The sequence below is a fragment of the Petromyzon marinus genome, chromosome 39 (assembly GCF_048934315.1).
Source record: "Petromyzon marinus isolate PM22_M1 ecotype Great Lakes invasive population chromosome 39, UKy_Petmar_22M1.pri1.0, whole genome shotgun sequence".
NCBI lineage: Eukaryota > Metazoa > Chordata > Hyperoartia > Petromyzontiformes > Petromyzontidae > Petromyzon > Petromyzon marinus.
In genome coordinates this window covers 8,190,313-8,206,273 of record NC_133705.1, presented here as the reverse complement: position 1 = coordinate 8,206,273, position 15,961 = coordinate 8,190,313, and the positions used below count along the sequence as shown (strand labels likewise).

Here is a 15,961-nt window from a genome sequence, read left to right as displayed (position 1 = left end):
AGAGCGTGCTTGCTGGCGTGAGATGTATGCAGGGAGAAAACATACTTATCCTCGACAATAAAAAAAAAACTTCATCTGTCAAGTCAAGGATCAGATGCGCTTCTGCGGCCGTCTCGAAAGCTCTTTCGATAGGAATACCACTGGAGCTAAGCACTTTTAAATAATCTAGATTTAAAATGCATTCTTTAGAATTTTTTGGTTTGTTGTCCTTCCCCCCGCACTTTTGATTAGCACAGTTGGCTACGTACGGTGCGAAAGAAGTTCAACACACAAAGATCCCCTGTATAGCCTTAACAGACTTGGGGCAAGTGCTGTTGGTGAGTACCTATGAAGGCCGGCACGGCACACGAGGGGGTGGGTGGCCAGCACCACGCCCGGCCGCCTTCGTCTTTTTAGTGGCGATGATTTTACGCACCGCGCCACAGGTACTCATTTGAGGATGAGTCGACCTAGGGGACGCCCAGTACCGGTTCATATATTCGTCACTGGTTGTTGGCCGTGAGCGGCAATCGAATTACCAGCGAAACGTCGTACTCAAATTGCAAATGTTGTGGATTTACTCTCCAACACACCGATGGGTCGCAGTCGTAATTGGCACCTTTCTATTGGCGTGACAAACCTTACTAATTGGCTGCGTCGGGTGGTGGCGGGTTTAACGACACATTTATACTCTCGCGATCTTCCAAAACAGATTTTATTCTCGCGGATTGCCACGAGGTGGCGGCATCGACCACGTGCCCCGAGGCCCCGAGGCACGTGGTCCTTCAGAGCGACTGTCGCTTGTACTTTTCATTTCCCTCGACGAGCCCTGTCTATGGCAGTGTTGGGTTCTTAACGTTGCCGGTTGTGGCGGCCCCCTCCAATATTCAGAGGCCGATCTCGAAACTTCCCGCACCTCCGATGAGCACGGCTAGGCCACGTACGGTGCGAAAGAAGTGAAACATCCACGCAGCGGGTAATGGTGGGGGGGACCGTCGCAAAATTCCAAGCTTTTTAAATATGACCCCACAGGAATCGTTGATAAATGTACTGTATTTTCTCTGGTAAATATCACTAAAATATCAACTTTCTGGTGCCCAATAATATTATAAACTTTTTTTTTACCCAGGCAGTAGGCTTTCGCGACCAATATCCATAATGCAGGTTTTTTTGGGTTTGAATCGCGTAAATTATGCATTGTTTAAATGCATGCCTCTACAGGTCACCATACTTCAATAGGGGTTACGGCTATTTTTAGTACACAATCGACAGGAGGTACAGGAACAATAGCCTTGCATAATGCACGTTGATTACCATATTAATAGCCCAAACGGCAATTGACACCCATAGTAATTAATATGCATTCATTAATCTCCCATTTAGCACACGAGGGTTGTCATCGCATCTACCCCTCTAAGGAACGAAACAGGCGGACCTCTCCACAAATCTGGCTGTTGCCTGATGAAGGTAGTTGTAATTCCTGGCGAAACGTCGTACTCGGATTGTAAATGTTGTGGCTTGGCTCTCCAACACACCGGTGTGCTGTACTAGTGACGAATTGGCCACGTTCTGTGTACGTGACAATCCTGACTAGTTGGCTGTGTCGGGTGGTGGCGGGTTTAACGACACATTTATATATTTACCCAAAAAAACCCAGTATCATGCACACTCGCTTTTGGGACGGTCTTACATTGGGTTTAAAAAAACAAATCCAAGACGTTTTCAAGAAGTGGGAAGGAACGGGAACATTCGGAGAACACACCATGCCTTGCGCGAGGGGGGCAACATCCACCTCCGCACAGATGCGAAACAGATGGCATTTAGTCTACACTTTGCTGTACTGCATTCTCCTGGCTTGCCAGGGTTATGGGCACCTCCTCAACGCCCCACCCACGGGAAGGGAGTTTCACACCATCTGTGTGTGATCCACCAACCCCCTGGCTGCTGCCTCCAACAGCGCTGGGTTACAGGCCACGTGCAAGCGTGTCCATGGTGGTGGGTGGGTGGGTGGGAAAGGAGTCGAGATGTTAACTACCTCGCCTGGTCTGCAGGAGGTCGTGGGTTCGATCCTCACCCTGACGCCTGCTGTATGCGGTATTTGGAGTTTGCGTGTTTCTCTCCGTAGTCGTGAGGATTTTTCTCCGCCCCCCCCCCAACCACATTTAGAATCAACATGCCTCTCGAATAGTTAGCTGGTACTATCCACACGATAAGCCACTTCGTTGAGCCATCGTTTGTGATGGCCAGGTCGCTTCCAAAGAAATATCCACATAGCTCAGTGGGCCTTACGTGGTAACATAAAAACAAGTTTTATGTTAGTTTAGTAACGGAATAAGTATTTGACGATCGTACCACCAAACCATTATTGTATCCTTCCTGCCAAAGCCCCACTCAATCGTCTCGTGTTCTCTCTCAGAGTCGTCATGGCGATGTCACCCACTACGATCAGAGGAAACAAGAAGATGTTCGGTGTAGTCGGCACTTTGCTTCGTTCATCATTTCGTTTTTTGGGGGGGTTTTCCAATGCTTTGCTCTCTCACTTTTCTCTCTCTCTCTCGCCACGCTTCGTTGCGCACTTTTAAACCGGTAGCCGTGGGCCCTCATTCAATGTACATCTGGCCACGGTTATTCTATTGTTGTTGTAGTTAATATCATTACGAGTGTAGAGGAGACTTGAGATGCTTAAGCAGGATCTTTATTTCCAAGGCAACTCACACCGTACTTCCACTAATCATCGAAAAACAACCTCGAAACCCTCCAACTCCTCTCCCTTATGGAGCCCCCCCCCCCTACTCTGTTAATCCTTCTGGGGCAAATCCGACCAAAGGGTCCTCCACTCAATAATAATAATCGGATTGCGCGTCGTACACGGCAGGAGTCCCGTGACCCTTAACCCGTGGTTGTGTGGTGTTTGTGTGCGAGGATGCCTCCAACATCCTCTCCACATGTATTTGTGCGGTCACCCAAAACCCATCACTCACCTGGTTTAAACTTTCTTCTTTCACCTCTACCTCCTAGAACAACAACAAAAAAATATCCCGCAATTCCAGGACACCAACAGCAAGCGGTAGGAAGAATGATGGCTGCACGGTGCTGATGAGTCGCGAGGAGGAGAAACCGATGTACTGCCCAGATGCCGTCTTGGCGACCTTGTGTTGCCGAAGAAAGGGCGCGCCACGGTGGCTAGGAGATGTTAACTACCTCGCCTGGTCTACAGGAGGTCGTAGGTTTCAATCCCGACCCTGACGCCTGCTGCTGTATATTTGGAGTTTGCGTGTCTCTCGCTCTCATCATCATCATCACGGTGGCTAGGAGATGTTGATTACCTCGCCTGGTATACAGGAAGTCGTGGGTTTCGATCCCGACCCTGACGCCTGCTGCTGCTGTATATTTGGAGTTTGCGTGTCTCTCGCTCTCATCATCATCATCACGGTGGCTAGTAGTTGTTAACTACCTCGCCTGGTCTACAGGAGGTCGTGGGTTTCGATCCCGACCCTGACGCCTGCTGCTGTATATTTGGAGTTTGCGTGTCTCTCGCTCTCATCATCATCACGTTGGCTATGAGTTGTTAACTACCTCGCCTGCTATGCAGGAGGTCGTGGGTTTCGATCCCGACCCTGACGCCTGCTGCTGTATATTTGAACTTTGCGGTGTCTCTCTCCCCGTGGTCGCTTGGATTTTTCTCCGGGTCCTCCGGTTTTTACCTCCACATTTAGAAGCAATCTGCGTTCACAGTATTTGGCTGCTGCTATAAATAAATTTGCACGTGATAAGCCACTTCGTCGAGCTACCGTTAGTGGCCAGGTCGCTTTTAACAACGACCTTGGTATCTCAGTGGGCCTTAACTCGTAAACTAAAATAACATTGTTCAGTCAAAACAATGAACAGCCTCCATCTCGGGCCCTGTTCCGGCTGATGGCCATCGCGGGTCTGTGTGCGAGGCCATGGTGATGTCCTTCTTGCCATGCACAGCATTTCGGGATGCCCTGCGCCACCGTTCTTCATTGCAAGGCGCAGCGGGCCACTGGCGGTCACCTGGTGGCCTTCAGTGCGGCCCCCCCCGACAACACACAACGAGTGACAACACCGCCCATCATCATCATCAGCGTGCTGCTGTCAAAGCCCCAATGGTGTCAAATGCTTGGCGGCCTCTCACACTGGCGATGTCTATCTGCGAAAGTGCAGATCCCCGCCGCCGCCGCCGCTATGGAAATTAATGAAGGATAACTGTGAGTGTGTGTTTGGTGTTGGAAACAGCTCGCTTTGTGGACACGATGCACAAAGCACTGTGCGTGATATGCTTATCCTGTTCGCGAGGAGGATTCGTCTTTTTTTTTTCCAAAGGCTCACACATTTTATTATCCACAATAGCGATTTGCCACTGTCGCCTCTTGCAGAATAAACGGCACAGTCTTTTTCACGCGAAAGTGGCGACACGAAAACGTGCCGCTATCATACGGCACGGTTGGCCGCGTACGGTGCGAAAGAAGTTCAACACGGTACGTACACAAGCACTTCTCCCATTGATCAGTAATAGGTCGACACGTTAAGCCCTACCCTCTGTCAATCCACTGCTGGATGAGGCCCCCCCCCTCCCTCCCCCCACGCCATGCGGGTCCCGTAGCTCTGATCATGCCTCGCCGCACTGGCCAGTAGCGGGGTTGGTGACGGCGTGGGAGCATAGACGTACGGTACAACAATTGATTGAATGGCGTTGCACGGCTCCTCTGCTACTCGCAACGTAGCCCCCGCATGAGTACATAAATCAGCGGGTAAAAGGATCCGTTTAATATATTTACTGGGGGGGGGGGGTGTTGCATATATGGCGTGAATCCACACAGATATATTAGAAGTTGGGACTGCAATTACGTACACCATTGACGCCGATGAGTATTACATTTAAAAACAACAAAAACACTTCTCATGACCGAGTGTTATTTCACAATAGGAAGTGTGTCGAAACGTCTACTTGGTGATGAGTGATGGACAGGTTGACACTCGCTCGCGTGCTCGTGCCAGGACGCGTGATCCGAACCGTGCAGTAACCTTCCTTGGGGTTGGCCCTCCTTCAAAGCGACACCGACTCCTCTCCGCTGATGCCCTCCGCGTCGTGGCCAGCGGCAGCAGCGGCAACAGCAGCAGCAGCAGGACCTCGACATTGGCATCGAGCTCCTGAACGCATTTGCCGTCACCATGTGCCAGTTGGTACCGACAGTTGCCCGTGATGGCAACTGACATCGCCAGTTGACTCACATCGCCAGTCGCCCACGCCGCCGGCATGGCAAAATCCCAGGTGTGCCTCGATTTTTATCGGAATGATAAGAACCTCACTGTTTGCATGCTAGGGGCAGACGAACTCTCCCTGTCGTTCAGTGGCCGAACCAGCTCCCATCTCATCTCACTCTACTCCCCTCCACGCACTCTCCTACATCTCCCCTCTAATCTCGCTCCACTCCCCTCCACGCACTCTCCTACCCCTCCCCTCTCATCTCACTCCACTCCCCTCCACACACTCTCCTACCCCTCCCTCTCATCTCACTCCACTCCCCTCCACGCTCTCTCCTACCTCTCCCTCTCATCTCACTCCACTCCCCTCCACACACTCTCCTATCTCTCCCCTCTCATCTCACTCCACTCCCCTCCACACACTCTCCTACCTCTCCCCTCTCATCTCACTCTACTCCCCTCCACTCACTCCACTCCCCTCTCATCTCACTCCACTCCCCTCTCATCTCACTCTACTCCACGCACTCTCCTACCTCTCCCCTCTCATCTCACTCCACTCCCCTCCACGCACTCTCCTACCCCTCCCCTCTCATCTCACTCCACTCCCCTCCACGCATTCTCCTACCTCTCATCTCACTCCACTCCCCTCCACACACTCTCCTATCTCTCCCCTCTCATCTCACTCCACTCCCCTCCACGCACTCTCCTACCCCTCCCCTCTCATCTCACTCCACTCCCCTCCACGCATTCTCCTACCTCTCATCTCACTCCACTCCCCTCCACACACTCTCCTATCTCTCCCCTCTCATCTCACTCCACTCCCCTCCACGCACTCTCCTACCTCTCATCTCACTCCACTCCCCTCCACACACTCTCCTATCTCTCCCCTCTCATCTCACTCCACTCCCCTCCACGCATTCTCCTACCTCTCATCTCACTCCACTCCCCTCCACGCTCTCTCCTATCTCTCCCCTCTCATCTCACTCTACTCCCGTCCACGCATTCTCCTGCCTCCTGCCTCGAACCACGTGGTGTGATCGGCATCGCGCTCACTGAAGGTGTTGATTCCTTCAGGGAAGTCGTGTACTGTACACGCAACTGCGCACAATTCTGAGTCTTTTATAACTGCTTTGCCGTAACTTATTGCCAATTATGGACTCAGACTATTGTCCTATCATCTCGTAGAGTCCCTGGCACGTCATAATATGCTACAGTGGCAGTCGTAAAATGCCGATTTATTACTAGTAAACACCAATGATCCGATTGGACTTGGGTCTGGTCAGAACACGTCATTATAATACTTACTGACTTATCCAGCAAAGCCACTTTTGAGTCCAAGGATTTTGTTTTTGTCGCCATAAGGGTCCTGGCTGCTACATTTGGGTGTTTCATGTTTAACATGTTTTCAGGCCAATTAATTGGGGAGTTGTTTATTCCGCGTGGTAGTAAACCGGAGCACCCGGAGAGAGAAGCCACGAGTGTGGCAGCGTGAGAAACACTCTCTCCCCGTACAGATGGACATTGATTTTAAGATCCACACTGATGGATGAAAGCCTTCCTATGACCATACTTGACCATGCTGGTCAGTGCGAGTTAGTGAAACGGGGTTGGCGGCGGGGGGGGGGAGATCAGGGAAGGTCAGCGGAGGGCATCGGACCGTTGCGGATATCCACTCACCGCTGACATTAGCCGTGGGGCTGCCAATCAAACTCAAGACCTCCGGGGTTCAGTGTGCTAAGCACTGCGCCACTGCTCCCACACCCTCCGCCTGCCCCCCCGCCCCCCCCCAAAAAAGTTAGAATACATTATCGTCTGCAAATAATTTGCAATTGCAAATGAGCCACTCTCACGCGGATAATTGATTTTTGGCGGTCGTTATCGCAAACTGATCGCCGAATCGACGCTTTGTGAAACAGCCCAGTCCACCCAGCTCGAGCTTAAGCTAAGAACTTGTTCTACCAGGTAAGGCCCACTGACCCATGTAACTCTTTTTTTCAGAAGCGACCTTGCTGTCACAGAAGACGAAGTGGCTTGTCATGTGGAACTGTATCGCAGCCAGATACTCTAAAAGAGGTGACTTTAATTCTAAATGTGGAGGTAAACAGAGGGACCCGGAGAAAAATCCATACGACTACGGGGAGAGCGAGAGAGAGAGAACATGCAAACTCCAAATGTACAGCAGGCGTCAGGGTTAGGATCGACCCCGCGACCTCCTGTATACCAGGCGAGGTAGTTAACATCTCCTAGCCACCGCCATAACAGCAGGAGGTGTCTGGTACTCAGTGATTTGCTGTGCTGGGGTGTGAACTGGAATAGGTGGTCCCCACGTGAGTGACGACCCCAGCCATGGCCACGTAGCCATCGGTATACTGGATGTGGTGTTTGGGACGTTGGAAATATTTCGTTTTCCGGGTCGGCAAACCCAAACAGACCCAGGTGAAATCAAGCTCCGGTTCTTATCAATTCTGAACATTTATTTAAAAACGTTTTTTACAAACCCCCGCGGGAATTCTCCCCACCCCACAATCCGGCCGCCAGCCGATCGGGGTTTTCCACGGCACCGCCACCATCACCGTGCCGGTGGCCGTGCGCGTGGTGCTGCCTGTGCCGTTTGTTGTGCGGATGCTCCCACTCCCTCCAGGAGGAGTCCCCCCGCTCCGCGTTTTCCTCCGCTCCGCCTGCACCACCCACAGACGCGGCCGCCCGGTGCCGTTGTTCGGCCTCCGCGGGAAAAGCCAGCGGGTCGGACCGCTCGCCCTCCAGAGCCGGCTGCCTCGGCCCGGCTTCCGAGTCGTCGCCGTGAGCCGCGCCCGGCTCCGGGTTATGCGGCAAACCGCGATGGGGGCCGGCGACCGCCGCCGCCCCCTCCTCCTCCTCCTCCGGCTCCGGCTGAGCCACCGATCCGGCCATGGAGGCGAGGAGCCGGTCGGCCCCGTGGCCCTCGCCCCCGCCGCCTGCGGTGGCCGCGAGGAGCAGGTGCTGCTGGGCTCCGCACGCCTGGCACTCGCAGCGCAGGATTTTCTCCACGAGCTTCGTGACCTCGGGTGACCCCTCCGCGCCGTCGTCGTCCGCGTCGACGCCACCGCCGCCGTCGCTGTAGTCGTCGCCGCACTGCAGCGTCACCTGAGGAGGGGGGCACGTGACGGAGATTTGCCATCCCGGCTGGGCCAGAAGCAGCCCGCTACTTCGCTTCGGGGTCATTGTTTGGCCGCTTGCTATACATGTCCGCGTGATGGTAAGCCACTTTGGTTGAACTGTCATTTTTTGTGGCCAGGTCGCATCTGAACAAAACAAAGAGTTACGTAGCTCAGTGGGCCTTAGCTGGTCAAATAAAAAAATTAAAAAAGTAGTTTTAGTTTAGTTTCACTTTAGACCGTTTTTTAATTGAAATTCGGGGGAAACGGTGACCGTTTCCAGTGGGGTGTTTTTTGTTTTTTTATTCTTTGGGTCTTTCGGTAAAGCCACGTAGATAGGTTAAACTACGACGTTTCGATCGCAACTCAAGCGGTCGCCATCAGGAAAACGGGGTTAGCTTCTCAAGTTAAACTGTTTAAAGATCTAATAGTTGTGTGTGAAACCCTCCCCGGGGAGCCGGTTACATCTTTACTTAGAGCTTTCGTGACTCCTTTAAGCCACGTGATTTTGTTTGTCAGGAACGAGCACTGCGCTGCGGTCTGACTCTATGAGTCATCTTTGTAACTCTATGAGTCTCTTATGCAACTCTACGGCTCTCCATGTAACATCTCTGGTCACTGCAATGTCTCGTAAATGGCACAACTGGTCGCGACTCCTCTCCCTGCGGTCGTCCTTCTAATAGCTGCATAACTCGTCAACGGAAATAAAATCTGACTCTATGAGTCTCTTGTGTAACTGTACGACCTCTCTTTGCGGTGTCCGGTGACTAAACTAAACATTCTATTGGACCAGATAAGGCCCACTGAGTTACACAGATATTTTTCAGAAGCGACCTGGCTGTCACAAGGGATAGCCCAAGGAAGTGGCTATATCACGTGGAAATGCAGAGCAGCCAAATACTCTAAACACGTGATGCTGATTCTAAATGTGGAGAGTAAAAGCGGAGGGCCCGGAAACAAAATCCACGCCACCACGGGGAGAACAAGCAAACTCCAAATATATAGTAGCAGCAGGTGTCTCAAGGGTCTGGATTGAACCCACGGCCTCCTGTGTACCAGGCGAGGTAGTCAACATCTCCTAGCCACCGTCACTGCCCACGGTCCTGGGCCGTGGAGGTCCTTGTCAAAGATCCGCTGAGCTCAACGGGACCTCTCCGGCTGTCCCATGATGAGGGCCTGGGCACGAGCGCAAGCATTTGGGAAGATGGGACCTTTTTGGCAGTGCCAAAGTATGAAAAAATAATATTGTTTGCACTTTCAGCACAAGTACTGTGTGTGGTTAATGCAGACTTTGATTCCTTGAAAAAGGTTTCTATTTGATCCATAATATAGGTTTTTTTTGGGGGGGGGGGGGGTTAGATCGTGTAAATATATAAATGTGTCGTTAAAACCCGCCACCACCTGAGAAAGCCAACTAGTAAGGGTTGTCACGTAAACAGAACGTGGCCAATTCGTCACTAGTACAGCACACCGGTGTGTTGGAGAGCAAATCCACAACATTACAACATTGTAATGTTGTGGATTTTGTTGTAATGTTGTCGATTTTGTTGTAATGGTGTGGATGTTTGTTGCAATGTTGTACATTTTGTAATGTTGTGGGATTTAACGACGCATTTATATAGTCACGCGATCTAACCAGAAGAAAACCCTACATTACGGACGATACTGCTTGCGAAAGCCTCTACTACTGCCAGCGTCGAACTGACGGACTTTCTATTTGCTGTCTGATCACCTTAACACCTCCTGTTCCATTGCCAAAAAGGGGTAAACGCCTCTTCTTTATTTTTGTCACGTTTGGGAAGAGTCTTACGTTCGTGCAGGCGGGTGGTGGGGGGGGTGCGGAGCTGCGAGTTGTTTGTGGGGCCGCCACTCACCACATCCCACGTGGTATCGGAGGGGGTGCACGAGTCGCAGTGCAGCAGCGACTCGGAGGTCTGGGGCAGCGTGTCGGGCACGCTGTAGCTGTAGCACTGGCCCAGGCACACGCTGCGCAACAGGGGTGTGAGCAGAGTGGGTGGGGTGGCGGGTGGGGGGTGGGGTTGACAATTCCGTAGAGATTAGGCAACAGCAGCAAGGAGCCGCGGCCGCACCGAGTCCAGGATCGGGGAAGAGCAAAACCAACGGCACGGTCGCACGCGTCGAGGCAATGGAAAGGCCATGACGTGTTCAGCCGGCGCCATCGTACGGAGCTTGACAAGAGCGGGGAGCAGCAGCGCCTTGCCACCGCCGTGGCCGCACCGAGCCCAGGATCGGAGTTCCATCGGCCGAGCGTCCGCCGAGGGGGGCGCGCGCCACCGCTACCAGGCAACGAGCAACGTGGGTGCGACTTCTGTTTTGTCATCGTCGCTTTGCTTACGACGGACAGCCAAGAATAATAATTAGATAGAAGAAGAAGAGGAAGAAGAAGAAGAGGAGGAAGAAGAAGAGGAAGAAGAAGAGGAAGAGGAAGAAGAAGAAGAGGCAATGCGGGTTCTTCGTGCGGCGTCTCAATGCGATCCCAAGATGCCGCTGCAGAAACAGCGGGTTGCGTCCGTTTTGTAGAGAGACGGAGAGATGGACAATCAGTGATAACGTGCCATTATTTTAACGTGCAAATTTATTGAGGGACTTTGTTGTCTTGGTGTGGTCTGGGACTGTTTTTGCTGCCTTGCCCAAGCTTGGGAATTGGTGTGCTTATGCAATTTCAACTTACCAGTGAAACCTTGGATTGCGAGCATAATTCGTTCCGGAAAACGTGTTTGTAATCCAAAGCACTCGTATATCAAAGCACTCGTATATCAGTTGTGATCACGTGACGCTCGGCAGACAAAGCATATACAAGAGGGAAAAAGTATTTGATCCCCTGCTGATTTTGTACGTTTGCCCACTGACAAAGAAATGATCAGTCTATAATTTTAATGGTAGGTTTATTTGAGCAGTGAGAGAGAATAACAACAACAAAATCCAGAAAAACGCATGTCAGAAATGTTATAAATTGATTTGCATTTTAATGAGGGAAATAAGTATTTGACCCCCTCCCAATCAGAAAGCTTTCTGGCTCCCAGGTGTCTTTTATACAGGTAACGAGCTGAGATTAGGAGCACATTCTTAAAGGGAGTGCTCCTAATTTCAGCTTGTTACCTGTATAAAAGACACCTGTCCACAGAAGCAATCAATCAATCAGATTACAAACTCTCCACCATGGCCAAGACCAAAGAGCTCTCCAAGGATGTCAGGGACAAGATTGTAGACCTACACAAGGCTGGAATGGGCTACAAGACCATTTCCAAGCAGCTTGGTGAGATGACAACAGTTGGTGCGATTATTCGCAAATGGAAGAAACACAAAAGAACTGTCAATCTCCCTCGGCCTGGGGCTCCATGCAAGATCTCACCTCGTGGAGTTGCATTGATCATGAGAACGGTGAGGAATCAGCCCAGAACTACACGGGAGGATCTTGTCAATGATCTCAATGCAGCTGGGACCATAGTCACCAAGAAAACAATTGGTAACACACTACGCCATGAAGGACTGAAATCCTGCAGCGCCCGCAAGGTCCCCCTGCTCAAGGAAGCACAAATACATGCCCGTCTGAAGTTTGCCAATGAACATCTGAATGATTCAGAGGACAACTGGGTGAAAGTGTTGTGGTCAGATGAGACCAAAATGGAGCTCTTTGGCATCAACTCAACTCGCCGTGTTTGGAGGAGGAATGTTGCCTATGACCCCATGAACACCATCCCCACCGTCAACACATGGAGGTGGAAACATTATGCTTTGGGGGTGGTTTTCTGCTAAGGGGATAGGACAACTTCACCTCCTTCCCTCAGCCAGGGCATTGAAAATGGGTCGTGGATGGGTATTCCAGCATGACAATGACCCAAAACACACGGCCAAGGCAACAAAGGAGTGGCTCAAGAAGAAGCACATTAAGGTCCTGGAGTGGCCTAGCCAGTCTCCAGACCTTAATCCCATAGAAAATCTGTGGAGGGAGCTGAAGGTTCGCGTTGCCAAACGTCAGCCTTGAAACTTTAATGACTTGGAGGAGATCTGCAAAGAGGAGTGGGACAAAATCCCTCCTGAGATGTGTGCAAACCTGGTGGCCAACTACAAGAAACGTCTGACCTCTGTGATTGCCAACAAAGGTTTTGCCACCAAGTACTAAGTCATGTTTTGCAGAGGGGTCAAATACATATTTCCCTCATTAAAATGCAAATCAATTTATAACATTTTTGACATGCGTTTTTCTGGATTTTTTTTGTTGTTATTCTGTCTCTCATTGTTCAAATAAACCTACCATTAAAATTATAGATTGATCATTTCTTTGTCAGTGGGCAAACGTACAAAATCAGCAGGGGATCAAACACTTTTTTCCCTCACTGTACGTACTATTCGTATTTCAAGACCTCGCTCGTTTATCAAATTAATATTTATTTAAAAATTTTTGCTTGTCTTGCAAAACACTCGCAGGCCAAGTTACTCGCAATCCAAGGTTTTGCTGTATAAACTTTTTAACGTATTTATTTTTAGTGATGTACTTAACTGTGTTTTTTATTGTTGTTGTAACTCTCTGACCCGCCTCACTGGACGTCTGTGAACAAGAGCTTCATAGCTCATCGGATTTTCTCCAGGATAAATAAAGATTCTTATTCTGATAATCATCATCATTTCAACTTGGAACGTGCCAACAGCCGAATGGCGCTCGCTCGCTCTGCAAGACAGAGGACGGCTCGGAATCAGAATATTTATTTGTGCTGGGGGAATCCGATGAGCTATGAAGCCCTTCTCTTTTAACAGGTGTGGGGCAGAAAGTTGCAACCGCAAACAACACCAACACCGATTGGAGTGCAAAGTGCAGGAGAGGTAAACAAGTTCAATTAAAATAGATAGGAATAATAAGTAGACGTATCAGTGCAAATGGCAAGAGTACATCAAACACTGCCGATTGGTCAACACTTAATGCAAGCTCGGGCAAGGCAGCCAAACAACAACACCACAGCCCCCCCGCCCTCTCTCCATCTCCCCCGCCCTCTCCCCCCCCCGCCCTCTCTCCATCTCCCCCCCCCCCGCCCTCTCCCCCGCCCTCTCCCCCCCCCGCCCTCTCGCCATCTCCCCCCCCCCGCCCTCTCCCCCCCGCCCTCTCTCCATCTCCCCCCCCTGCCCTCTCCCCCCCGCCCTCTCCCCCCCCCCGCCCTCTCTCCATCTCCCCTCTCCCCCCCGCCCTCTCTCCATCTCCCCCGCCCCCCCGCCCTCTCTCCATCTCCCCCCCCGCCCTCTCTCCATCTCCCCCCCCCGCCCTCTCCCCCTCGCCCTCTCTCTATCTCCCCCCCCCGCCCTCTCCCCCCCCCACCCTCTCTCCATCTCCCCCCCCGCCCTCTCTCCATCTCCCCCCCCCCGCCCTCTCCCCCCCGCCCTCTCTCTATCTCCCCCCCCCGCCCCTCTCCCCCCCCACCCTCTCTCCATCTCCCCCCCCGCCCTCTCTCCATCTCCCCCCCGCCCTCTCTCCATCTCCCCCCCCACCCCCCACCCCACCCCCCCCGCGTCTCTCCGCCCCGCCTCCCTCGCCCTCACCGATTGTCCGATCTCCCGGCTGGTGCAGCCGGCGTGGCTCACGATCTGGGTGATGTTGCGCGTCTCGCACCACGCGGGCCGGTCGGGGAAGAGAGCGAGCTTGCTGACGGGCGCCGGCTCCCCCATGGCCTCCCCGGCGAGCGCCTCCCGCGGGCCCCTCGGGAAGGCGCTCGCCGCTCGCACGACGCCGCCGAACGGAGCGACGGCGATGGAGAGGAGGGAGACGAGGAGCGCGGGTGGGGAGATGAAAGGCCGTGGGACGGACCGAGACGACCACCTGGGGTTTGGCGATCAAACAAACAAAGATGCCAACCCCCCTACACCACCACCACCACCAGCAGCACCAGCGCGTAGTTTCAGTCTTTCAGTTTCATTTATTAGGAATAGCCCTGTGAGACGTGCGGCTCTTGACTTCGGGTGCAACCGCAACCAAAAAAAAAACATGAATAAGAGACGTCTTAAAGCGACTGCGCTCAAACAGGAAAAAAATCCAGGGAAAAAAAACAGCGCGTGGGCCAAGTGCCGTCAGCGAGCAGCACCTTTTGTCGGAAGCGACCTGGCCACAAATGACCGTTCAACAATGCGGCGTGGCCATCACGTGGAAGAATTGGATAGCGGACAAATACTCCAAAACACGAGATGTTGATTCTAAATGTGGAGGAGGAGGAAGAGGAGGGGCGGGGGGAACCCCGCAGGGCCCGGAGAAAAATCCACGCGACCACGGGGAGAGAGAGACACACGCACACTCCAAATATAGAGCAGCAGCAGGCATCGAACCCTCGACCTCCTGTATACCAGGCGAGGTAGTTAACATCTCCTAGCCACCGTGATGATGATGATGAGAGAGAGAGACACGCAAACTCCAAATATACAGCAGGCATCATCAAGGTCGGGAATGAACCCACGACCTCATGTGGACCAGGCGAGGTAGTCAACATCTCCTAGCCACCGTGATGATGATGATGAGAGAGAGAGAGAGACACGCAAACTCCAAATACACAGCAGGCGTCATCAAGGTCGGGATCGAACCCACGACCTCCTGTATACCAAGCGAGGTAGTTAACATCTCCCAGCCACCGTGGCGCCGATTTCAGTGGCTGCGCTCAAAGTGTTTGGAACCACCACCTAAGTTTCGTCTCTGGACATCTCCATGCTCTATGTACCGTACGTTGCTTGTATGCATGCTCTATGTATGTTGTATGCATGTTGTATGTATGTTGTACGTCCGAATGTTGAACTTAATTCGCAGCGTACGTTGCTAACCGTGCTAATCGGAGGTGCGGAGGAAGGGCAACAAGCTAAGCACAAAAAAACAGTTCTAAAGAAATGAGTTCAATGTCTACATTTTGTTTTAAAATTCTGCCATCTATGTCCTCGTTCAAAACTGACTCGCTTACAGCGACACCCCGGTACCGTCGACGAATATCCTCGACGACGTACAGGGCAGTCGTAGTAGTGGGTGGGTGGGTGGTGGTGGGTGGGTGGTGGTGGTGGGTGGTGATGGGTGGTAATGGGTGGTGGTGGGTGGTGGTGGGTGGGTGATGGTTAGTGGTGGTGGGTGGTAGTGGGTGGTGGTGGGTGGGTTGGTAGTGGGTGGTGGATGGGTGGTGATGGGTGGTGGTGGGTGGGTGATGGTTAGTGGTGGGTGGTGGTGGGTGGGTGGTGGGTGGGTGGTGGGTGGTAGTGGGTGGGTGGTTGTGGTGGGTGGGTGGTAGTGGGTGGGTGATGGTGGAGGCGAAGGCTGAGAGGCAACGGATATCGAGAAAGGATGGGACGACGAAGATGCCGTCAGCGACGTTCAGTGGTGTGGGTGGGTGGGGCTGAGTTGGCGCAAATCGCGTTCGTGGTATTGCCTCGGTGACGACGTATTTGTGAAACGACGTCAAAGTGAGAAACGTAAATCGGGGGGGAGGGGGGGTGTAACCGTATTAAACTCACTCAAGTTTCAGTGTAAATGTAATTTAACAAAATAATTGCCATTATTATTATTGCGGTTATCAGTTTCATGCTGTAATTGTGAAACGCTTTGATGTGTGTATGTACATAGAACTTCTTTCGCACCGTACGTGGCC

General features: G+C 52.2%; 1 protein-coding gene across 1 annotated transcript in view; it reads right to left on the bottom strand.

Moving 5' to 3' along the window:
- Positions 1 to 7,247: 7,247 nt before the first annotated feature.
- Positions 7,248 to 15,961, bottom strand: part of NBL1 (NBL1, DAN family BMP antagonist) — an 11,791-nt gene continuing 3,077 nt past the window's right edge. The window contains exons 2-5 of the mRNA XM_076072896.1: positions 13,890 to 14,166; positions 10,635 to 10,636; positions 10,214 to 10,325; positions 7,248 to 8,328 (exon numbers count right to left, since the gene is read on the bottom strand). Coding sequence (XP_075929011.1) covers positions 7,696 to 8,328; positions 10,214 to 10,325; positions 10,635 to 10,636; positions 13,890 to 14,166 — 1,024 coding nt within the window. The 3' untranslated portion in view covers positions 7,248 to 7,695. The remainder of the gene's footprint in view (positions 8,329 to 10,213; positions 10,326 to 10,634; positions 10,637 to 13,889; positions 14,167 to 15,961) is intronic.